Source organism: Myiozetetes cayanensis, unplaced genomic scaffold (assembly GCF_022539395.1).
Source record: "Myiozetetes cayanensis isolate MyiCay16 unplaced genomic scaffold, myiCay2020 scf4, whole genome shotgun sequence".
Lineage (NCBI taxonomy): Eukaryota > Metazoa > Chordata > Aves > Passeriformes > Tyrannidae > Myiozetetes > Myiozetetes cayanensis.
In genome coordinates, this window is record NW_026087631.1 from 28,827,506 (window position 1) to 28,853,922 (window position 26,417).

Genomic DNA, 26,417 nt, shown 5'->3' on the forward strand with positions numbered 1-26,417 from the left:
TATTTCTTCAAGACTATGCACACTACAAAGTATGTCTGTTTTGTTTTCCCCTGATCCCTTACTTAGGCTGGGATTAGAGGCACAGGGTCTGACTGTGGTGGCCCTTGTCTGAAGTTTTCCAGAGGCGGAAGCAGTACCAGGGTCTTGAGGCCCAAGCTGGCCTAAGCAGGCATCCTGAGACCCCACAGTTGGCCGAGAGTCTCATATCCCACTATGTCCTTGTCCAGTGGGACTACCAGCCTGACCCTCTCCTGCAGCTTCTCACTCACAGAATGTGGTGAGAAAAGCCCATCAAGTATCTCATAAGGCCATGTTTGTGTCCTGTATATGTTTTCAGTAGTATCATAGGTTTGAAAAGAGATGTTGGAATTTTTTCCCGAAGTGTCCCCCTGCTCCATCCCACCCCATTTTTTCCGGGATGGTGGGGGAATGGAGAAAAGCTGCATGCACTGGGCAACACGGCAGCTGGGGGAGAGCAAGCTTTCTGGGAAAATGCGGTTGGCCGCGGGGATGGCTCGCAGTCTGCTCTTTGGGGGCTTTTTGGGTTCAGTCCGTGCACCGGACAGAGCGGGGAGATCGATTTCAACCACCTCCTTTTCTTTTCCTAAGCGAAAGGTTTTTTCCCCACAGGATACCTCGCGGAGAATGACAGAGAGAGACTGACCCATCTCAGAGCGAGGTATTCTGCCTTTGGACTGCCTGTGGGAAAAAGGATTTTTTTTCAGTGCTGGCTGCGAGCACATGGGGCTGCAAGCAGTTGTTGAACTGCCGGGACAGTCCTGCCTTCCCCCGCCCCCTCCCCCGGTTGCCACTGGTTTCTTCCCCCACACCTGCGCAATTCAGTCTTGGTTTTGTTTCTTCTCAAAGTTTTTGATTGCACTATTTGTTGTTTATTCAATTTTTGCTAATAAAAAGCTATTTCTTTTCCTTTTCCACACTTCACCAGAAGTTTCTTAATTTTTAAGTAGTAATCTTGTTAAATTAAGACAAATAGGGTACTTCAGAATTCTGCATCTGTAAAGGAAAATAGCTATTGCAAACTGAAATGTGATGCTTAGGTTTTCCCTCTGCAAACCTTGCATCTCTAGAACTCTAGTTCGAACAGGAAAGATTTCTGAATTTCTTGTTTTCCCTTAATTGCTTACTATATTTCTTTCTGTCTTTCTTTCTTTTTTTTTTTTTTTAATTTTTTCTCCTGGTTTTTCCTTTCTCTGAACTGGAGTGTAACTTATCTGTGTTTTCATGGCTGCAGCAGCAAAGTGCATGTAAGTTCCTGTATTTCTGTCTCTTACTTCACCAGAACTCAAAATGAACCTCACAGAACTCATAAAAAACAGAGATGTGAGGGGCCAGAAAAAGGGGTCTCGTGCTTTAGCACATAGATCATAGCCCTCTTGGACTCAGCTTGGAGCAAGTCTTGTGTAAATGGTTTTGGAAATGTGTGGGGCCACATTTCCCTGTATTTGTCAGGGAAGATTTTAAGGAGCTATAGAAAGACAGAAATTCCTATTTCAAGACAGTCATTATTTCAGGATAGGCTCTATTTTAAGTTACAGGTAATGCACATTATAACAGAGCCGGCACGTTCTGCAAGATCTGAGAAGATGAACATTGACAGCCTCTCCCTTGGCCACTCCCTGAGCGCATTCCTAGCCTTTTGCTTATGAAAGTATTTTCCGAATATCTAGGTATTACCACAACCCTTTTTATGACACTGAAGTCCATCTTGCTCTACTTGTATGAAAGGCAGTTTTTTAGCCTCCCTTTGAACTAAACTAACTTGTTTCTTTCAGTCACTGCCCATCAGCCGCATTCTCTGCCATTGGTCACACCACACTTTTTGCTTTTCCCTGTACTCTTGCCCCTGTGCACCCACCTTCTCTGAGCTTGGGTGCTCAGGTCTTATTCCAGCTGCAGTTTTTCAGTGCTGAGTAGTACTGAACTATTATCTCACTTATCTTGCTGGTTATACTCCAGGTTATTCCAGTATCATGTTTGCTTTTTTATTCACAGGAACATAATGCTGTTGAGACAGATCTGGACTAATTTAATTCTATTCAAATGTCTATTTGATTATATTTAAATGGAAATTTAAATGGAGCCTGGCAATAAAGTATTATTGATTTAAATTTTTTGTGATTCTTTTCAGTATGTTTTATATGTAAGTATACAGAATTTAGCTAACTTCTGCTGAATAAAATAATTAATATGAACCAGTGCTCACAGGTAACAAATTAGTTCTTAATTAGTGAGTTTATCTGTGTAGCCAAAAATGCTGCATTAAAACAAATATCCATTTTTATTTCTATTTTATAGAATTCATCTTTGGAGGTTTTATTTCTTGCTCAACTTGCTGAGGGACAAATAGTGCTTTGCCAGATACTCCATAATATGTTACTACATGGTTTGCAGTTACAACCAGTGTTTCCCAAATCAATCTTCTTGACCATCATACATTAAAAATACTCCCACTAGCACAAATGATTATTTAATAAGATGGGTAAAAAGGTAGCTTGTCACAGTGTTACACAACAACTGTCTGTGAGACATAGTCACTGCTTTTGTTTCCCAATGCTTTTAATCAACTTTCCAAATCCAGAAAGCCTTCCAGCCAACCTGGGAAGTACCAACCTGCTCCATTCCCCACCCTTGCAAGGCAAGGAAATACTTGTATTAAATCCTAGAGGCACTCCTTAAAACACCCATACCTTTTTTTTTTTTTTCAGTCGTAGTCACTGTAACTCTTTCTCTTTCTCTTGTAGCTGATGCTGATACTGCATATGTGCCATATCCACTACTGCTGATGCAAAAGTATATGCCATCTTCGCTTATTCAGAGAAGGACTGTTAATCATAATCTACATTAAATCATATTTGTCAAATTTTAGTCTCTAGAATGTTAGCATATTAAAAGTTGTTTTATCCAGTAGATGTCCTTTGTATTTATAATTAACAAAAAGACCTGCTATTTGTGGTATTCAAAAATGACTTATCAGTTCTTGTAATTCCATCAAACACCCTAATCCACAGATCATTATGTCTTATTAAAATATGCCATGTTGCTGTGAAGATTAAAAATCAGTGCTAGAGGTCAAGTAACCATTATTTCAACAGCTGCAAGTTCCAAAGGACTGTGACCCTTTAAAATATTTCAGATTTAGAAGGGTTTTTTTGGGTAGCAAACTTAAATACATAGTACTAACAATAGAATTGTGATCTAAAAGCCTTTTAATAACCTCTCATATGTCTTTTTAAAATGGTTCATTTACTTCCCAAAGCTAGTAGCACACAGCTTAAAAAATAAGATCAAATAATCAATTAGTCATTCCTCTATTAACTGTTTCTCATAATTTATGTATCCTTACATATGTATGCATGTAGATACACCGTTAGTATGAACACACATACACTACAGATAGATGATGCTGCTTTGTGACCAGTTAGCTCAAGTCCAGGTACACTACTGTTTGTTGTGTTTTCTGCAGCAATATCAGTGGCCATTTGGATCAGATGCTGTATGTGCATGGTCAGTTTTCTGTGATACAATCAAACTAATTGAACCAAACTCAATCCCTGTGTAAATCCACTCAATGGGATAGTCAGAGCACATGGAATTGCACTCATTTGGTCTCACGACTGGAAAATTTCAGGGGCAGATCTATATCTGGTATTAATTGGTAGGTCATTGCTTGTGTTTTTCTTTTAAATGCCACTGTATATGTTTTCTACACTATAATTAAACCAATGTATGTTCTAAACCTTAGAAATGAATGTGTTTCTTTTCCACCAATAAAAATATTTTTAAGAGAGGGTTGCATCAACATTTTTTTAAGCTGTATCACATACACTAGGAAAATTACCTTTTAATTCAGTTTATCAGAGGTGGAAAATTAAACATATTGTGTTTGCCACACACAGCCCCACAGTGTCTTCCTAGGATTACTAAAAATGGCATCAAGTGTCACATCTGATCCAACCTCTCCACAATCTTGAAAACAAAGTATATGACTACCGTTGTCCATCAAGATATCATTTCCCAGATCCAGGTCTGGCATTCAGGTTATCTTAATAGCTACTGCTTAGCGTAGCTACAAAAGGAATCACCTTTTGCTTCACCACATGTTCCTGAAACAAACCTCAGAAGGCAGGCGAAGAACAGGTGCAAATCATCAGAAAAGGAGCCCTCCCTTTATTGTAATAAGGAAACAAAGACATCACAGCTATCCTTACAGCTTGCATATTTATTGAACAAATCCTACTAAAATAGCTAAAATACATTGGGTACTTATAGTGCATTATTAAAGATCACATTGTTACAAAAGCCTGCATTTTCAGCAGTACACAACTGCAACTATACATAAATGCCACGACTGCTGAATATTACTTCTTGCTCTATATACAGCACAACAGACGTATCTAATCTATTGGAAAATAAAAGGTACAAGGAAAGGGATACAGAAGGTGGGGGAAGGAAAGAAATCTAGGAAGTGCAGTGCATGCATTGGTGTTTAACAGTCAGAAGCTAAGACAGTTCAGAACAAGGCCTGCCCTGTAAAAGGAAGAGCTAAAAGACAGAATTATATAAAAAATTAAGGTGGGCTTTCAGACTGTGTCTAACACAACAACACTCCATGAGTAGATGGTACTGCTTAGTTTTGTGGTTTGTGTTATTTTGTATTGATAGTAGTCCGGGAGCAAGAACAAAAATGTAAAGTCCACATGTTGACAGGACTGTGGAAATGTACTCTTTCCCCTTTAGGACTTCTCCTCCCAGAAATTTGCTGTATTTTTCTTACTATATCCCCTATTTTATGGATTTGAAGAGGACATTAAAACTTGTCCCTTCTTTTAAAAAGGCTTGTAAGAAAAAAAGACAAAAATCAAGAGATTTTGAGAAGTTGGTGGAAAATTATTGCTCATCTTTCTCCATAAGGTGGACAGGAGTCAGAAAGGAGATTCTATGTAAATTACACTTTTGTGATTGCTCCCACTGTTACTGCATGTTTGTGAGCGGACACTGATAGGGAATCAGTTCCTCACTTGTACGCTATAAGTAGTTACTCACCTACAGCACTGAATAAGAAAGCCACACTGAAGACACAAGTAAACAAGTCAGTCCAGTCTAAAGAACAACATTCAGAAAAACAAAGTACCAACACCTTCTCAGAACATGGAAATAAAAAATAACTCCATCAGAGCTACCTTGCCAAGGAGCATATTTAAAGTCCAAAATAGCACCATTCATCAGTGTCTCAAATCCCGTGGCAGCATCACGATCACTTACCACAAGGAAACCATGAGTTTCATACTACTTCTATACATCAAAAGAGTACATGGATAAAATATAGAGATATACAGACAATCGATGAAAATAAACTACTAGGCTTGTTACATCTAAATGAAAAAAAGGGGGACTCTCAGCCTCTGCAAGAAGCAGTTCAGGTTGATGGAAATGGAGAGAGCTGTTAACCAGTTTCATGTGAGCTGTGGAGTTTGAGTAGTGGAAGACATTGTTGTGGTAGAACCAGGCCTGAGGGCCCACCTGTAATGTTTGTAAACATGGATTCACAGTGTGAAATTCTGAGAGCTTTCGCTTGAGTTAGAATGTTAAAAACTAGTTTTTATGGTACACATTTGTCCACTGTTATTCTCTAAAGCAAGGCTCAGAGTCCCATAGTTTCTTCTTACACTTGATGATTTACACAGAAACAATCCCCAAGATATGACACCATGATCTCATCAAACCCATACACCATATGTAATACGAATGGAGAAATAATGTTTAATAAGAGTAGAGGTAATTGATTTTGGTGAAGTGGCATTCATAGCCATTTTCTGGAACCAGGCACTCCCCTTCCGCCTCACTTTTCTTGCGATTCACTTCCTTCGAGATGGGGAGATTTCCCTGTGGAGATGAAAAACTGGTATTAGCTGTGCTTCACAGAAGTCTGTTTGGTGGACTCCTCCCTTCTCCCACCCTAAGGTTTACATAATTCCCCAGCTTTAGTTGAGAATTAAACATCTACCAAACATGACTGAATCACCTATAAATACTGATGCTATGGAGAGCAAAGGATTGCTTGAAAACCAGGCAATTCTTGCACCTTCTGAGAAAAACTTGAGGATGAATGAGTGCATCCTAGAAGCCAAAGTGCAAGGGTTGAGCCAGCAACCACCCTCCACTGCTGAACTGGGGAATCTGGACATCTATTGCAGGTGAGGAGGCCTCAGCAATCCAAGAAAAGTCACAGAGAAAGAGGCTAAGGAGTGAGGCAGCTTAGGTCTAAACCTGCACCAGCAGGTGCTGTGTGTGCAGGAGTTCTGGCACAAAACTGTGGCTGGAAATGAGCAATTACCTGTTCCACACATGTGAAGCACAGAAGGCAGACACAGGGTCTCAGTGCCGTAAAATGCAAAACTCAGGTCCGTGAATCAACAGATGGCAGGCACCAAGCCCCTTTGGAAATATGGCTCAGTGCCAACCTGAGTAACCAAAACTCTAATGTTAATGGTATTATCTACCATTAAAATAATTTGTTTGCTTGTCTTTTTTAACCTCTAAGTTCCCTTTTACAGATCCACTTGGCCTCCAACATAAAAGTGTATCTAATTTATGAAAGACCATCTTAACATTAAGTGAACCTTTTACAACTTAGACCTCTTGTCTTTGGAAACCTTACTGCTTAAACAGCTAACATATACTAATAAGTCACCTCCCTATATTAATCCATTGAAAAGAGCACACTAAAGATACTGTAATGTGTTTCTTGTTCTGGGCAAGTAAGCAGATGGTGGGCCATATAAGCCAGCTGCCTCAGGCAGACCTTTTTTAACAATACATTAATTGTGCCTATTCAGACAAGCATTTAAATATATATTTCAATTTAAGCCTTAGAATGAAGCCTAAAAGCTAAGTATGTGCCTAAAGTACTTTGTTGATGTTATGCCACTATGAGATCTAAAACAAAAAGAATCTGTTTAGTTGATAGTATATTCCAAGCAGGAAAAAATAAATTTGTGGGTTTTGTGATTGAGAGATTAGAATTGTAAAGGTGTTTTATTGCTCGTATGGCTTTGGACATATCTGTGACATAATCAGAATGCTTCTCTTTTTTTAAGAAATTGTCTTCTTCAGCTTCATTTTTTTTCTGATCTGAGAGTTGTAAATTTATAATTAGAAATTAAACACATGGCAGTCCCACAACCACCAATAAAGTGAAGTTTTCAGCAGTTTTCCTTTCCTGGCTCTTCAAAGCCAGAATTTTTGCTGGGATGTCCATACTTGCTACATTTATTGTGCTGAGAATTCAGTCACCCCATGAATCTCCCACTGCCTTTATCACAGTTTACAGGATAAATTCTGCATTTAATTAAAAGAAGTCCTCATGGGGTTCTGCACTGCACACAGTCAGGAGCAGTTTTCAGGTTGAACACAGAGCAAAATCCCTTGCTCTTGGTGACTTGTTCCTTTAGGGCATCCAGAAACAGACAAAAAGAGCAGACTTTGGTCAGTACTTATGTAGAAAGTACAGGGAAAGAAGTAGGAGTAGAATTATACCTTTGCTGGAACCAAACTGGGGATTTTGTAAGAATTTCAAAATGAGAAAATATTGTTTAAATTTTAATGACTGCACAAACATGCATTCTTACATATTATCCTCATGATAATATTTTTACCTTTTTTTTTTTTTTTTTAATAAATTTGCTACTTGTGTATCACTTACAGGATGTGAGAAGAAAACTAGAAACTTACAGATGCAAACAGGCACACCACACAGACCAAAGGTCTGGGCAAATTTCCAAAAGCATTGTGTCGGGCAGTTCCTTTTCAGCTGTGAAAACAATCTCAGTCCTGAAATTCTGCCATACAATCATGAGATAAAAAATACCATGTGACCCCCTTAGGTCTGGAAATAAATTGTCTTTAAGAACTACATCCTTCTATATTTGTTGGTTGCATAAAAATAGTAAAACAAACAAACAAACAAACAAAAACCCCAAAAAACAAACACAAACACACCAAAAACAAACCAGAACATCAACATTTTTTTTTTCAAATAATAGTTTTAAAAAAAATCTATTAATTTTACTTTATTCTTTTAGCAGTTGAGGCCTTTTAGCATTGAGTAGATAAACTGCTCAGCTGGAGGACTGAAAACTTTCTGCAGTTTTCTTCAGTAATTTTTCCTAATTAATTTTATAGGACAGATGAAAAAAAATTTCCAAAGACACACAGATTCTGTTAAAGTTGATACTCTGCTGGAAGCTGGCTTGTGTGCAACTATATTCAAGTCGCTTTGAAGGTCAGTTGTGAAATGAAATTTGGAGCTGGTTCTAAAAGCTGGTCTCTATATAAGCATATGCCAAATATCTTTTGAAGAATTACATAAGGGCTAGAAAAAACTCACATTGTATTTAAAAAGCAAGAATCCAATAAAGGGGAAAAAGTGTATAATACATTTTGAATAGTTGAGAAACTGCTATCCATTTGAATAAACTTTTACTTTAAGCTATGTACAGCATAAACCCACAACTATTTATAAATTCTATATAACGCAGCATTGTTATAACTATGCTGCACATAATTCACAGCTTCATTGCTGTGTTTCAGGAGTAACTTTGGCTAATGATGAATGACAACTTACTAAAGCTGCTAATTTGAAATTTTGAATAAAACCCCTCTAGTTAGCACACAGTTAATTCACAAAGTTAGCAAATTCACTTGATGCAAGAATGACCATATATAGCACATACTCTGGCATTGCTATCAGCCTATTCCACTGAACTTTTGGAATACTGTGACTGTTAAGAGTGTGAGTACTGCCATTTATGTTAGTTCGAAGACTAGCATGCTGGTGCATGAGCCTGAAAATAACAGACTGCAAATAGCCCGGCTATAAATTTTAAAAGTTCCTTTACAGAGAAAAAGTGTGGAAAGTACAGTGTTATCCAGATGGAAAAACAGCAGAGTTTTGTTAACAGGGAGCTGGAGTCTAGCTAATAACTGAAACTTAATCAAAACAATTTTCATGTGCTGTCTTCAGTTTTCCATGTGATCTCTTCTTTACTTACTTCTTTTTTTTCCCACCTCAGAGATCTTGAGTCAGTAATGAAAATATGAACATGTACATTCTGTGGTTCTGAGCAACTACTATACTTCTGCTACACAGATTTCATATCCAGTTTCACATTTATGAAGCCAGCAATGGTAACAGAATAAAAGCTTATGAATCCTGTCACATCTAAAGATATGACAAGCCACATCTTCTGCCTTTATGTTTGGGTACTCCTTGTCAAACTCAGATGAAACCTGCCATGCCATGTATGCTTATTACTTAAGCCGGGTAAAGCACAAGCAAAAAATTTAACAAAAGATAGACAACACCACCTGGTTCCTCCTCCTGCATTATCACTGACATTTTCATCTGCATTGCTGAGAGAGAATTGCAAAAATTAAGCATTCAAAACTCAGATATCAAGCTTGTAAAATCATGAGACAGGCTTAAGAAATATGAGCTCTTGAAAATTAGTGTGTTTTCCTTCTGGTGTGTAGCCAGCACAAGTCCATGTTTTCTGCAAGCCTGAAGGCCAAAAACATAATTTTAAAATGAAAGCTGAAATCTTCAGTTAACTGCCTAGAACAACGAGCCAAGGCTTTAAGAAAAACAGAGTAACATAAGACTCGTGATGAAATCATGAGAGCTGGCTACTTTCTCAAAGCAGTCATAAAATAAAATCCATTGAAGTTGCAATTTAATTTTTTCTCAGAAAACTTTCAACTTAGTAAACTGTTTTTTATATGAAAGAAATTACATAAATAACTTTACCTTTGGAAATCCCCCATCCCCTCCGCTGGTTGGAAAGATTTTCTGGCTTACCGAAGTCATTGACCTTGGTTGATAAACCTGTAGTGACATAAATATATACAAGATCTTACTAACAAACAGAAATTCATTAAATGCAGTGAAGTTGTGTTCATATGACAGATCACATTACTAAAACCAAGTTTAATGTCAGTTGAGCTTGGCCCAGAGACTTAGTTGTGTTTAACACTTAGTACATATTTTTTGTAGCCATGACAACATCTGTCCCTAGAGCATTACAGCTCTATTGTTTATGGCAATCTGCATTCAACAGGATGTTTGGGAAAAAAAAAGAGAAAAGTGCATAGGATGGAATTTTTTAAATATCTTTAAAATATCTTTTGTCTGCTGTTGATGACTGCAGCAGACAAAAGCAACATACCTTTGATAATCCCTTTACAATGAACTGTGAACTAGAACTTTCTAAGATCATTGAAGGAGCTATAATTCTATGTTAGCACCCTGTATTTTGCATTTAAAAAAAAATTCCAACAAATCATAATATATGTACAATAAAATAGATGGGATTTAATGTCTATAGAAAGCTTTTTGAATGGAAAATGGGTAAGATCCAAAGCTGTCTACTGACTACAGTGGAAGATTAGAGTGAATAAATGCTAAGCTAATGCATCTCAGGAGGAAGAGCTTCAGGATACAACCTCAGGATGAAGATCAGAACATCCTTAATCATGGTCTCATGAAACACTGAAGTCGTCAGCTACAAGTTACATACAATACTGAAGCTCTTGAATTTATTTTCCTCCTGGTTCTGCCTTGTGGGTATTTGGTGTTTGGTGAATTGAACTCTTTCTGCGCAATACCTGGATTAGAAACTGTCAATGTTTTGAGCTGGCTATTACAAATTACACCATTCAAACTTGTTTGCACTTTAGGAACCAAAAGTTGTATTGTTGCTTAAATAACTGGTGGATGGACCAGTTTTGCTCACCTGCTTACTGCTGTACATATAATGAAACAGGAGGAATGATTTTATTTCTATGGAGATGCATGTTCACTATAAGTTGGCACAACTGGACTAGTTGTAGCTTGGAGAATTAACCAGAAGATTATTTAAATCATCTTTCCAATAGAAAGTGCTAAACTCTACTGTAAGGTAGGTAACAGAGATGGGAAATTTAAAACACAGAGCCCAAGATAATACCTGCTTTCAGATATTCTCCCATGATTTTCTACAGTACAAACTACAGTGCTTTCTCCTGATTAAAGCAACAGATTGGATTTCATACCTTAGGTTTCAGACAAGCCAGTTAAGCTCTCTGGGTATGCCTGACATAAAATAATACATAGGACTGGGCACTCTGTGAATTCACCAGGTAATGTTCGCACTGAATATTTGAAACACTTGAACAAAAGACACAAAGTAACCTCTGAGCTCTCCTGTTGCTCTTTATAATAGCTGATTACCCATTCTGCAAATATGTCTTGGTTTTACTGTGTAGTGGTAATTTTTGTGTGAAAACTCATGGTGGGAAGTAGCAAGAGGAGTTCAGCTCTACCACAGGACATGCCTGTTTAAACCAGCAAAATATACAAAAACATATATAGGAGGACAGAATAAACATGAGAATACAGCATTAGTCATTATGATGGATATGACCTTCTGTATTTTCCATGGAGCCTGAGACGTATTTAGATTAGCCTATAGGCCATGTTATCCCTGTTAATAATTTAATAGGAATAAAATGAGCACTTGAAGTCAAATTACAAAATAAAAATCCTCAACTTAAATTAATAAAAACTTAGAGGAACTGCAGTTTGAGGGTGGGAATAGGACAGGAGTGAAAAGCTGTAAATTGCAAGATAAACACACAACTATGTTCCAGGGTTAAAAAAAACAAGCACTAAAACCTAACACCACAATCCAAATACCCTACAAAATCCCTTGGCTACCTCTCACAGTACTGTTCGGTAAAGAAAAATAAAATCCATAATGTCCTATTTGCTTAATATTTCTTCAAAACAACTACTGTGGCCCATATTGGTAGATAATAATCACACGGACATATTCCACATGCAGTAACTGTTCTGCTATGAGTGTACCAAAGCTGTGAATGCACAGCCAAAGAACTTTAAGCCTGACTTGAGAGCAATGCTGAAAGACAATCATGGTTTGGCTCTTGGCTAAGTGGAGAAAGATTCTGAAATGGAAAAAAAAAAAAAGCTGGTGTAGAAAAGTCTACTTAAAACTTACTACAACCCACTAGGAAGAAAAAAAAAACACAACAACAACAACAAAAAACCATCAGGTCTTGCTGTTCTACAGCTTTATAAATGCAAAAATCACTTAGATGTTCAAATATACTGATAATTGGGGTGCTAGAAAAACACAGCAAGAACATTTAGTCAATTACAGCAGCTCAAAACAACTGATAATATGTTGCAAGATGAGCTATAGAGAGAGGAGAAAGTGCAAAGCACTGCTCCATTACAGAGTAGGATGTAAGGGTTACAATATTCCAGCTGTTAGCATAAAGCAAACACTTCTAAATAAATGCTTTCATTGATACATACCAAATTTTCATTTCTTAGTACTTCCTATTATGCAAGTTCAGGCTTGGCTTAAATAACCAAAGAATCATGATTCAGAACAGAATTACTGAGCTTTTGGAGGGACTGAAAACTAAAGTTACTGCAAGTCTACACAATGTGTAAGAGTCACACTCTGACTCATATTGATGGCCTTATTATTTAATAATAATTAGTTAAAAAGTTAACAATCCATAAATTATCGGAGTGGATCACCCCTAAATGTCTGACTAACAGTGTTACCCTGCTGTAATCCTGCCTTCCTGGAAGAACATGTGATATGCAAAACCATTCACTTCCAATTGGAGAAGTCAGGAGGGAAAAAAACCCAAAAACACTGATCTGGGAAGAGCTGTCTGAGACTATTCTACAGCAGTATGCAATTCTGCCTGGAACATTAAGGCCAACTTGAAATTGAGAATGATCTATGAAGAGTATGTTTTCAATTCTGTAGCCTCAAGTCTCTTAAAATGATACAAATAATAAAATTTAGTGTTAAAGAAAAAGCAAAAGTGGAGGAAAATAAATGCCCAATCTATTTACGAGCTCTTACAGCATCCAGGCTCCAGAACTACTTAGTGATACTTTTTACAGAAGGATCTCCAGAGTTTTCTTTTCTCCTTTACCCAACATACTGAGAAACTCCTGCTATTGCAAAGACTCTGTTTTATCAACACTTCAAAAATCTAATTCCTATTCTTCCATGTCCTCTTAAAGAGCGATAGTAGGGGAGCACAATCTTTGCCCAGCTTTAAAACAGACACACAAAATAATTTAACATAGCTGGACTAAATATACTGTATCTGTCACATCAAAATGTTAAAATTAATTTCTTGGTACCCACTCTTCATTCCTAGTCAGTAAGAGCATCTTTCAAACATAAATTCATGAAGGGGACAAAAACCCCAGATTTACAGCATACTCAACTAGTAAAATGAGCATTCTCTTGTTAAGCATTCCCAAAGTTTTAATAGTTAATAAACAATTAAGAAAGCCCCTGGAATTACTTTTTCTATATTTCCCACTCATCCCCCCTGGTGGACCACAGCAGAATTCCTGTTATCAAGTCTCATTCAAGGCTTGGAGTGGTATTCAACTGCAGTCAGAATTTCTTCACTAAAAGTTTATTGAAGACCAACCTCTCTGAGCAAATCAGCAACCAGTTTTTGAGAAGTTTCAAATAACTTCTTTGTCATATAAACCGATTTTCTGGGGGGTGGAAACGAAAATAAAAAGGAAATGATGACAAGTACTCTAGAAATTCATAATTCCAAATAAAAGGCAATCTCTAGTAGTTCTACAGTAGCTTGTCTAGGAAAGGTGGGGGGGAAAGAAAACTGAAAGTATTTAGTATATGGATTAGCAGTCTAGCAGCAGACACAGAAGGAACAGGGGACTAAAAGAAGAGGAGTGTGTGGAAAAGAAGGAAAGAAAGGGGCATGCTCTTTCCCTCTGCAGCACTAAAATGACACTTATGCAGCTGTGAGGACTGTGGGCCCTGTGTGTCTGTAGTGCCTAATCCAGAAGGAGGATTAGGGAGATGCCATCCTATTACACAGTTCTCCTAAGGATGGGCTGTATAGCCGGAAAGGAATGCTGCTTCTCCTTTCTGTACCTGTATTTCTTTAAAGTAGTTAATGGATTTTTTTTCCACCACCATTGCTCTGTGTTGCAGTGACACAAATCAATGGAATTGAGCCTACTCAGGGAAAACTTGTAAATTATTTCCCTTGTGGCTGGTCTCGGCATCACTGGAAGAGTCCAGCAGATTTTCTTTCCAAATTAAGACACTACATAATTTCTTTTTTAAAAAATTATAACATAGTTGCCTGTGAAGTTTAAACAATTATAACTTTGCCTTTTTTAAAAAAAAGTTTCTTAGTTACCAGCTGGTTAGAGCTGTATACTTACTTTTCCCAGCACATCTTACCATGAACTTTTCAATTCCCACAAATGCCTCCCACTGCAGTAAAAGGTTCTCTTTGTAATCAAGGTCCCACAAGCATAATCCATATGCATAAACAGACAACCTTACTGAACCATGGCTCTAACACCAAATAGTTAATTTTGTTAACGAAAACCTCACTACTTAATTTTAAACAAAACTGCAAGGAATTCTTTTGCTAGAATCAATGCCTTGCTTCAGTGCAAGTGGTTAAACTAGTGCTTCCATCTTTAGTAGTTTTTTTTTTAACACTGTGAGGAGAACATTATGAAAGCATATAATACAAATGTCCACATGTTCCAAACCTAGCACAGAAGATTTAATATATACAGCTGAATGGCTGCTGCTTCTTGAGAGTTTAGTTGGCTGGCAGTGTACTCATAGACAGTTTTTATTATCTGAACTTCCTGCAGAGGGCAATGATAAGGCCACATCAAGAGTGCTCATCATTACTCCTTGTTTCAAAGAGTCCTTGAAGTTTTGATGAACCTTTGTTGTACTGAAGAAGCTACACTCCTGATCAAATGGGATAATTCTATTGTGATAAGCTGACTCTGACAAAGGCTCAGTGAGGAAGTTTTCTCCCTTGAATCATCAAAAACCGCAAGCTGTCCAAGTTTAAATGCAAGTTAATTACCTTAGTTTAATTAATTAAAAATTCTGTGGTTTAACAGGTGTGAGAGTTGTCAATTTTGCTAACTTGTTTGCTTTTTTGACTGGCTCTGCACCACAAGTCTGAGCCTGTGGTTGAGGTGCAGCGGCAGTTACCCCAAATAACTTGATTTCATGTATTCAATATACTGTCAGAGCAGCAGGTTTTTCTGTCATCCCTGTTTTCCACATCAGTGTCAATAACAATAAAAAAATCACCAGGTGGAAAAAAAGGTTACAATTATTTCACTTGGTTAATTTCAGAGTAAAGAAAGTTATATAAATGGTTTGAGAGAACTGGTGAAGAATCATACGATGATCCTCCACCTGGCTGGGATTGTTGTTCCAAGTGTCCCAACTTTTTGGTGAGACTATACCTGCCATTACAGTGATAATTAGTACTTGGCATCAGCAGAATATGGCAGGACAACTGTACACCTGAATTTGCCTTTGACTTCTCTGCATCAGCATCCTCTGATGTCTTTGCCTTTTCATGGGGAAAATATTACTGCTGCTTTTTATTCCTCCCCATTTGATGACTCAAACTCACAACCACATAGATATGAAAAGACCTAAATGAGACAAGTATGCTTTTCCTTGCATCCCCTTCTCCACACTGCACATGAATTATAAAGTTTATTCATTAGGGGTTTTTTGCAGTCCTTGCTCATCACTTCTGCAATTTTTGTCAGTTTCACAGAATAGAGTGTCATTTGCTTCTTCCCTATACAGCATAAGGAAGTGACCTTGGAGGTAGTTTTTCTAGATTTTAGTGAAAAAACTTCTCATATAAACCGGTCTTCATCAATCACTTATTTCATTGTTCTTAAAGTCTCTATTCATCTGTTTATACTGAAGTGTCTGCTTGTATGTACTGTCCTACTTTGGATCACCTGTATCAGCTTCTTCAAAGGATTCACTCCTGTCCTTATCCATTTTGTACAGGTTGCATCTTTTATATATGTACTCAGAGCATCCCACGACACAAAAAAGAAAGTTGTCTGAGAGACTGTGCAAAAGTTTCTAAATCATGCTTCTAAGACTAATGGGCTCTGCTGCTGCAGAGCCCCTTGCTGCATGAAAGGATGTTGGGTATATAGACACTTAAAAGTTTAGAGCCAGCATATTTTCCACAACTTTTACATGACCACTGGCCTCCAAAAGTGGGTGAGTATGCTGTTGAGGATGGTAACACCATAAGCTGATCAAGCTTGTGTGTAGAGTCAGCAGACTTCTGCCCAATTTTGTATCTCATAAGAATCCTAAACACAAATTTTAGCTGTCTTCTGGCATATGTGATTGAATGAGATTAATTATAGAAAACACTTTCTAATTTTCCCTCGAAAGGAATCCACCCCACACCACCTGAACCTAATGCAGTTTTCAGGCAGAGAGATCAATTTGCTCTAGTCAGGAAGAATCTGGCTTGTGTGCTACAAATATTGTCATTCTGCTTTTTTACTTCATTGATATGCTAAAACCATTGTAAAGCATTGTTAGTGTTTACCACGCACACAAAGAATAAGAGAAAAAAAGTTCAAATGATATATTGTGAACCCTGTCATAAAAGCTCATCCAACTCCTGACTATATTTATGAATTTTCAAGATACTGATTACCAGAGTATTGCACTCCTTGAAGAGAAAGAAATGCATTTATTTCAGAACAAAAATAATAAATAAATGTATATTATATGGAAAGTTCCATTAAGCAATAAAATGGCTGCAAAACACTTTATTCCTCCAGCAAATTTCTGTGCATGTACTCTGAGATTACAAACCATCACAGAAACCATAATAAGCAAATAAGCCCTCCAGAAAACCTAACTCAGAGCCCAGTACAACCCATCATACTTCATTTGTTTGCCTCTATACTATAGTGACCCTTTTTGTTGTTTTACTCAACATGCAACACAGAAAAACAATAACATGATTGAGAATGAAAACAGTGTTCAAGTTCTCAGTCAATTACATAGGAGTTTGCAATTTGCTCTTCAAGTGCAATAAGGTAGAGTTTAATTAGTAATTATTTGCATCTACACCTAATGATAACTGCAGAACAAGATGCATGAGCAAGTCTCTTGCTATAAAATCAGGTGAACACACAGCATGGCAGCAAAATGCTGAACGAAAGTAAGTTTTTCAGTAATTACATATCCAACATTGACAAATTACTCAAGCAATAGAAGAGAATGAAAAGGAACACGGTCACTGGCTGAGCAAAAAGTCCATTTAGTCCAGTCTCCTCACTCCATTGAGTTTTGATCTTAATAGAAAGACTACAAAAAAGGCCATTAGGGAATCCTGAAGAAAGAATAAGAACATAGCCAGGCCAGAATAATGCTACTCTTGTGTGCCCTCTCAGACCTAGCCCTGCAGTTTTGGGGTACATAAAATGTATACAACAAGCAGACTCCCCAGAAATGTTTCTTTTTCTTAATTTCCTATAAATTTTCTAAATAAATGGCCTGAATACTGTAGCTTACAGAAGACTCAATAGGTTGTTTTGGACTGAAACTGTTTTTCTCACACATACCAGAAAGATGACCAGCAATCCAACAAGTGATGCTGTTCCCCAAGCAGTGGCAAGCTTGCTGCCTCTGCCTCTGCCTCTGAGATGCCAGCCTCTTGCCCAAGCAGCATTATTCAGGACAGCACTAAGAGCCCCAGCAGTACTCTTGGAAATGAGAGAAGAACCACACTGTACAGCCAGTACTTACCTCATTAAAAGGGTTGTAATGACCACAGATGATTGTAACCGGTGCTTGAAAGCATTATGGTACATTTACCTGAAGTCTCCATATTACCAACCTCTAGTACCATCTAATGGAACTAAGTGCTACTCCAGATACAAAACTACAAAGTGTATCATGTGTGCACTGTAGGCAGAAAGTAATAAAATATCTGTGGATTCTAAGATTCATCTAACAGAGACACACAGGGAAAGAACTTTTGCTGCCAAGTATTCTTTCTGGGGTTTTCCAAGTTGCCTTATATAATTACTTAGCTGAGAAATTAAGGGTAAGCACACATACCAATATTTCCATAGGATTTTCTTCTGCCAGCAGGAATAGAGTTATGTAAACTCATTGTCTTTTATGGTAGAGATTTAGATACAGTCATGTCAAAACGAAGAAGGAAAATGTGTTTCTCTCTAACCTGACCCGAGTAACTCTGTGGTGCCAATGTGTGCTTTCTAAACATCACTCCTGGAAGAGTTTAGGAGTTCTTTCTGATAATGTACATATTAAGCCAAGGCTTAAAACACACAAATTTTTTATTCCTCTTTTTCAACTTGCTCCCACGTAAGTATGCTAAGCTAGTAGACAGACAATCAGGTTAGTGTTAATAAAATTGATCCACAGACACTTCTTCCAGTAGGATGAGAAAATCCTACTTATTCTGAAGAGGGGGGGGGAGGGGGTTGTGTGGGGTTTTTTTGTTGTTGTTGGTTTTGTTTTGGTTTTTAATGCAGTATTTACATCAGGAATCCTCCCAGGAACATGTACATAGGGATTCATTCAGTAATGCTGCTGTGAATTTGCCAGATCAGAAGTCCAAATTGAATTGCATGTAACACTCAAATAATGACTCCTACTACCATTCTATATAAAACATTTGAAAATAACATTTTGCCACTTTCTAGATCACACCTTCAACCAATGTGGTTTAATGAGGTGAAAAACTATTTGAAATAAAACCAAAATACAAATAGTCAAAATATTTTTTATTAAAATATTCTGTGATGGCCTTAGATCCCAAGTCCTAAAAATCAATGTCATAACTGTAGTGTTACAAGGTATATATTAATTCTTATTTCTGATTTTCCAAGATTTTAGCCTTTGAGAAGAGATTTAGTAAAAGTTTGTCCAGGATCTAGTATTATGTAAACCTCCCATTCCATGTGTCAACACAGTTCTGTTCAGGTAAAGTACACTGGGGCATAGGTAGAAAATTTTAGCACCCAGAGTATAAATGTTTGTGAATGAGTAGAAACACGCATATACAAATTTTTTGTGTTTTAATGTGCATATGAGCAGTACCACAGAAATATCCATATTCTCTAAAGCTTTGTACAAATATTTTTTTTTATGCCCTTCTTTTTTACTCATAACCAACTAAAATTGTGTTTCCTGCTCAGTTGAACTGGTGACTTGACAGAAGTATTGTAAAAATGAGTTTGCATTTCTGCTTATAAAATTTGTAAGCGGGAAAGCTTTAATTCCCTTAAAGTTTTCAGGAATCAAATAACACTGAGCAAACTGTTCACAATGTATTCTTCATGCACAATACATAAACATAATTAAGAAGCACAAGATGCACATTCAGATGGCCAAAGCTGCTAGCTTTCACCCCCACAATTACTTTTCTCAACCAAATTCTACCCATGTTACACATGAACAGAAGAGCATCTGATACAGTCCTACAGGTCCAATGCAGCTCTGAACTACCACAAAGGAGATTCTAGTTCCTGTGCCAGGCTTGGTAATAATCAACAACTATGAGTTTTTTCATGCCAGACCAAGAGCTGCATTTGTCCAGAGTGTGCAGTGTGTATCTAGAGACATAACGTGTCTTGCTCTTTTCAATTTTTTTTCCTCAGAGCATATAAAAGGTTTCAAATAATGCCTCTGCCAGACCAATTCTAGGCTCCATTCTCCACAGATAACCCTAGAGTTATGAAGAGCTGTTCTAACCAAGGTGGAGTCATTTCACGGGCACAGAAAATTACAGAATGTGTAAAGACATCTGCATGTAACTCCCTGGAAAAAAGGTTTGTAAAGGCTAAACCAGGATGAAATCATAAACGTAGACTTTGTTTGATAAATATCTTCATCTAACTTAAATTATATCATGAATTTCCCTATAAACCCCCTTCCAAAAAAAAAAAAAATTGGAATGGTGATTCTTTTCAACCAAATGCAGGTTGTCATTTCTTTCTCTCTGACTTAACCAAGAACTTTTCTCCAACTGTTTTCATTCTGAAAGGTCATCATCCCATATTTCTCTTTTTTTTCCACTAGTAGACTATAAAATGCAGAGAATGTAAATGATGGAATAACCTCAGAACAGATGCAGTTCAGCCAAGGATGTACTATAGGAAGCATTTGACCCAAATGACCTACTTGTGGGGCCTTTTTGCTTTGGGATGACACAGCTATACTGCACAACACATAACCTGCATATTCAACACCACTAATGACTAAAATAAAGTCATCTATTGGTAATCATCTAATGGTGGTAAGTCAGAAGTAAATTAATGATCTGTTCTAGGTTATCTTTTGTTTATTTTCAGGTAGGTCAAAATTAAACATTTACTGATACACATTTTTATTAGTGTTGTTGGTTTAAATTCCTTAGCACCTGCACAGCAAATCCTCAGGACTGAACCTGAAATCCAGAAATGAACCACAATGTGAGAAGAAAAGAACACACCTGAGTGCTTTAGAAGCAAACAAACAGACCCCTTTGTCTAAAGTGATAGTATGGTTTCTTTCTTTAAAAACAATCATTTACCATCAATAAATACCAAAAAAAACCCTCTCACCACAAACAGCAACCTGCCCCTGGTTTTGCTAAGAGTCTTCTTTGAGGTCACAGAAAACTGGAATTAAGACTTTCTTTCTCTCTGAAAAGTTCCTTTATTTCAGTGGTTGTACCACTTGAAGAAAAATTTTTAAAAATAATTCTTTTTTCTTCCTCTTTTTTAGTTAGAGCCCATTTTTCATCTTTAATTAGCACTGAATTTTTAGTTTATATTTTATGTCACTCAGCACTTCCCATGAAGGTGGTGTACAGAAATTCTAGCATTTCAGATGGAAATAGCACTTAAATCACCTCAGGATTTCATGCATTGCACATAAATATAAAGGACTCTTTCTCCCTTAAGGTAGACACTTAAGGAAATATATGCACAAGTAAGAACAGATCCTCAAATGGCAGATGTTCTTGTGTAAGATGGCTCAAAAGGTCCATGAATTAATATTATAAGAAGAAGAGAAAGTACAGTCTTCTGCCTTTCTATTTCTTATTAAATTCATGATGTTGTTATTATACAACTCCAAGAAAGATTGATTAATTTACCAGGTATGAGGAAATTCTAATTCCAAGTCTAGAAAAAGGAAAAGCAGCATTGGAAACTAGTCTGTTAAATTATTTGTGTTTACTTGTAAACTTTTTAAGAAACATTTTTTGGAAAAAGAACATTAAGAAACAGTAAGACAGTGAAGTTAAGGCAAGAATTCATTTGTTCTCACTTATCAAGTTTATTCAAGTCCAATACTCCCAATTTTAACTGTAAGCTTAACTAAACAAGTAATCAGCTTCCAGTTTAGCAAAGAAATAAACAAGACATTTTCCAACATTTTTAAAGGTTTATCTCAGTCTGGTGAATCCAACAGCTGAATTTTCACTACCCAATGAGAGCAGAATAGAGCCTTTGCATATACTGTGATATGAAAAACAAAGTAAGCACTTTTATCATCACGTCTTTCAGCACAGACAGTGTTGACATGTGAAGAAGAATATTTTCTGCAAATTAGAGTGGTTAGGAAGATATTTGCAATTAATACAAGAAATATGCCAAAGACTGTGTCCCTTCCTGCAAGAAAAGTATGTCAGTGGTCTGGTTTAGAATTGCATTCAGTGTTAGTGTGCCAGAAGTGAAGGAAAGGGAAAAAGGGGTGGTGGTAGGAGAAGAGATTCTCCCTAGAATCACATTTTAAGCAACCTTGTAAGTTGGGGCAAAACCTAATGTTTCTTACATTTTAATTCTGATCACAAAAAAAGAAGTTGAACTAGGCCTTTTTTGACAAATAAAAACTTTTCAAAACAGCTAAATGAGATTTTTATTTATTTTACACTGCAAAACAAAAAATAGGACTACACAGGTGGGTAATAACATTTTATTCTTTGCATTTGGATAACTCTAAGTTGTATTATATGTTCTAGCCCAGAGACTGGCTTTACAAAACTGGTTTCATTGACTACTACTGGAACTTTGCTAGATTTATGGAACCATCTGCTGGTAAAAATCAGCAGCTATTTTATGCCTAACTAGATTTAAAATAATCTTTTGTTCCATAGATAGGCATATATTGCACATAGCAGCCTGCATAGCATCTAAAAATGTGGGCTGATTGTCACCTTGGTGTTGGTAGGAAAACAGTTGCCTTATCCAATATTCCACAGTTGTGTGAACAACATGTATTTTAACATGATTTCTATTCACAGTTTAAGTGAATCATTTCCCTTTTAATTCCCCACCCCCATCTATTCATTTATACACAGATGAGCAAAGCACTTTGATGAAAGTAGGTTCCAAAATAGACTAAAACTCCAGAATTTGCAAGTTTATTTTTGCAGAGAGAAATTATATAAAACAAGGAGCCAAAAACAAAGGCAAAGCCTTTATAATAGAGTACATATTTCCTTATTTTAAAAATCCCTCCTCCCCCAAATCAAAACAACCCCAGAACCAGACAAGATAATATTAATGTGAGAACCAGACAAGGATAACATTAGTGCAATTAATTTAACCCAATCCTAGTATGTTCCTGAGAACCTCACATTTTGGAAAACACTCTGTGCTAATGTACACCCTATGCAATGATACTTCAAGCATTTCTCCATACAAATTAACAGGTGTTTGGTCATGATATTATCACATAGCACCCAAAATGCCTCACATTTATGTCAGGACATGTTTTGAGATATGCTCCAAGTGATAGCCGCATCTTCAATCAAGAATGCTGCACGATAACAAACCACCTAAACTAAATCTGCCTATTTTGAGCCCTTTTTCTGAAAAAAAATATTATCTTTGTCCTGCTGATGTTGAGACAGTCCTTTGCAGAGAATACCATATTTAGATGTATAATGTTTCATCCTTAAAATTGGTTGTTTGTCAGCAGCAGTATCTCAGAGTTCAACAAATGGGCTTTGATCACTAAAGATATAAACACAATTAACACTGAAGGAAATGGGTTACTGTTCAATAAATACATTCCAACCAAGTGCCTGTAAGTTCAGTCAGGTTTGAGGCCTAGTCATTTTCTCTGAAACAGATCTGTGTCACAAAGAAATGTTAATCTTCTAAAGACATTAACAAATAAGAAAATTTAGTTAACCTCTTAGTAACTTCCCTGACAGACTAAACAGATTAAATCTGTTTCATTTACTAAGTGCAATGACCTATTTATTTCTTTTTGGAAGGAAGGTGTCAAAGTTGACATTATTGGATATTGCTTGGTCTGCATGTATTGCTACATGTGTTATGATGTGTATTTTTCACAGTAACCTAGACATTTCCTGTTTCAATTAAATAAGCTTTACTGCACAAAGAGGGATTTCAGATTTTTATTCAAAAATTGCAATAAATAAAAGATCTGACATAAGGAGGTTTTCAGAGTACATCAGTTACTGTATGGTAAATCCCCATAGCCTCAAAAAGTATGTCTTATAAAGGTCATTTTTATAAATGTGTATTGGGAACAGGGAAATAAGGTTTGTATTTATACCAAAACAAATAATGATTCTGTGCTAAAGCAACTGATTCTTACCATTTTTAGATTCTGTTAAGTCTTGGGATTGCAGTTTCTCTCAAGTAGCACAAGGAGAACAATCTGAAAACAATTTTAAAAAAATTAAAAATGGAAAAAAAAAAGGTAACACCAACAGTCACAATATTTATTAGGTATTTTTTTGGCAGCCTAACAGTGAGTGAACCAACTATTAACTTCAGTAGTTAAGATTAAAGTCATGCAAATTATTCTAACCACACAAATGGTTATATATCATGCATCTCTGCACTTCAGCGGTCTGTAGGCTTAAATATAGGACAAAGGAATCCCTAGTACCTGGATTTGCAGAACCCCATGCTATTCTTAGCACTCAGTACATTTCTGAAGAGCAGTATACCTAATGGCTAACACAGGCAAAAATCACTCAAGAGGACAAAAAGCTGTCACTGTATGCTTACAGTAACTGTGGTCCATTGTTCCCAGGCATACTACAAAGTGTGGGTTTTTGCAATCAAGGAACAAGTATAACATAATGTAACGGCCCAGAGACTAGGTATTTTTGGAAATGGCACTGCATTACATAACCTCCAGTTTTCTCCCTCTCTCTCTATTCCACAACCCCCCCTCTATTTTAAACAGGGAGAGAAAAAAAAATAAGAGTAGGTCCTTGCTCATTTACCTTAAATTATCACTCCCTTAATTGACTGAATTTGTAGCATACCTCCTTTATCAGTTACCTCATAATGACAAGAAATTAAAGTTCTCTTCTATTGATGATATATTTCTTACCTTTAGCGTGTATGTATGCAATGCAATTATGTATGAGTCATACGTTTACACAAATACACACATACATACTGGATTAAAAACTGCAAACTCCTATGTACACACAAACATTTGAAAGAAAGCACCACGTCACTACATGTTCACCAAAATATGGTTTGGTTTGGTGTTTTTTGGCTTTTTTTTTCTTTTTTCTCAAAAGAACCACGCAAAATTTAACTGCTGCACATGCAAAAATGCAGAAGGCTGTTGCAAGAATGACTGCTTTCTAAAAATAAACCCCAACAGCCTGAGAGGAATCCAGTGTCAGGTCGGAGAAGAGGGAGATTTGTTTCACAAGGGAGAAGAAAGGAGATGATAAACCTATGCTAGAGCCTTGCATGCATGCTGACAAAACCAAGTGCATTAGGTTCAAAAATACATTTTGGTGTTTGCAGAGTGCAAAAGAGAGAAAAAAGGAAAACATTATAGAAAATCACTGCTCATCTCCCCCTGCATGTGTGCGGAAAAATCCACAGCCTAGAAATCCAGCCTTAAAGCACAAAGACAAAGAGTTAAACACATATACAGCACGTTTTCTCATCTTCTTTTAAAAAGACTGTTTGGAAATGTGCACCGAGAGGGGAAAGCCAAGCTGCAGCAAAGTCCGGCTAAGAACAAAAAGAAATGAAAAGAAACAGAAAGATGCAGGGAGAGGAAGGGGTGAAAAGAAGGGGGGGAGGGCAAGAGAGAGGGGATTAATTTAAAAAAATAAAATTCTGTGGATTGGAATTGCATATACTTACAGACAAAAGCCCCCGCTCCCTGCTCACTTTCTGTCCTTTCTACATGATCTGAAACACAAATGTGGATTAAAAAAGGGCAGCATGCTACAGAAGGGAATTTATAGTTGGGGGAGTGGAGAGAGGGTAGGGGGTGTGGGTAAGAATGACTGCACCTCTTCCAAAGTGCAGCCTCGGAGAAAAAAAGAAAAAAGGGGTGGGGGTGGCTGGGGAAATTCTCTCTCTCTCTCTCTCTCTCTCCCTTTCCCTCTCCCTCTTCCTCTCCCTCTCCCTCTCCCTCTCCCTCTCCCTCTCTCTCGGGCTGGGTTTTGCTTGCCAGCGCTGGTTATACTGAACAATGAGCTAATTCTGATGGTAGCTGGCCAGCTGCCAGCTCCATTACCCACTCCCCACCCCCCGCCTTACACATACACACTCCCCCTGCCCGCCCGCCCGCCCGCCTCCCCCGCACGCTGCTGCAGCGCCAGACTGCTTAGTCTGCAATAATCCGCAGACCCGCGTCCCCCCCTTTCCCGATGTCTGGGAGCCGCGGCCGCTCCGCGGGGCGCGAAGTAGAAGGACCCCCTGGGAGAGCCGGTGATCCTCCGTCTCCAGGTCGTGGAGGGATCCCGCACCCCCGGGGCGATCCCGCCCTCCCGGGCCATCCCGCACCTCCCAGGCCATCCCGCACCCCTGGGCGGCGGCCAGGACGGGCGGAGAGCGGGGCCAAGGCGCTGCGCAGCGGCGCGGAGGGGCGGAGGGATGGGGGAAGGGGGGGAGGCAGGGAGCAGCCACGGACTGTAATAATAACCCTGCAGCGGCTGCAAAGGGCATCTGAGGAGAAAGGGGAGGGAGACGAAGGCAGCCGCCCGCCCGCCGCTTCGCCTCGGCTGTGCTTGTCTGGGAGGGGAGAAGATAGTGGGCGGGGAGGATGGGGGAGCGCCGTGGCACGGGCGGGGCAGAGCAGTGCTGCTCCAGGAGCGCGGGGATGCGAGGCAGGGGGGGAGCAGCCGGTGGCCGCGACTCTCCCGGTTGTGGAAGCTCTGCCAGGCACGGATGCGGGGACAGATGCGGGGACACCGCGGGGAGGGAGCGCGGGCTCGACCCGCAGTGCGTGCGAGGGCACCCGAGGGGCTCTGCCGGGACTGCCATGGAGCGGTGGCACGGGATTGGCAGCAGCGATGTCACACGTTGTGAGAATTATTCCCGCGAGCATGGGACGAGGGACGAAGGCAGCCGAGCGACGGATATCGTCGCAAAATAAAAGATACCACGAAGGCTCTCCTGGCTGTAAAGGCACCTGAGAGATGGTGCGGTGTGGGCACAGCTTATGCACAGTGTCTCAGTC

General features: G+C 38.2%; 1 protein-coding gene across 5 annotated transcripts; it reads right to left on the minus strand.

The window, feature by feature from the left end:
- Positions 1-4,220: 4,220 nt before the first annotated feature.
- On the minus strand, positions 4,221-25,969 carry NREP (neuronal regeneration related protein). 5 transcript variants are annotated; one of them, XM_050328474.1, is made up of 5 exons: positions 25,869-25,969; positions 25,094-25,141; positions 23,565-23,627; positions 9,827-9,904; positions 4,221-5,904 (listed from the first exon to the last, which is right to left on the minus strand). In XM_050328474.1, the coding sequence occupies exons 3-5, from the start codon at positions 23,565-23,567 to the stop codon at positions 5,782-5,784; spliced, it is 204 nt and encodes a 67-aa protein (XP_050184431.1). In that variant the 5' UTR covers positions 23,568-23,627; positions 25,094-25,141; positions 25,869-25,969; the 3' UTR covers positions 4,221-5,781. The 5 variants fall into 5 exon arrangements, with proteins under 5 accessions (XP_050184431.1, XP_050184428.1, XP_050184429.1 ...); XM_050328471.1 differs by having other exon boundaries at positions 25,881-25,898; XM_050328472.1 differs by lacking the exon at positions 25,869-25,969 and adding an exon at positions 25,742-25,759.
- Positions 25,970-26,417: the final 448 nt, after the last annotated feature.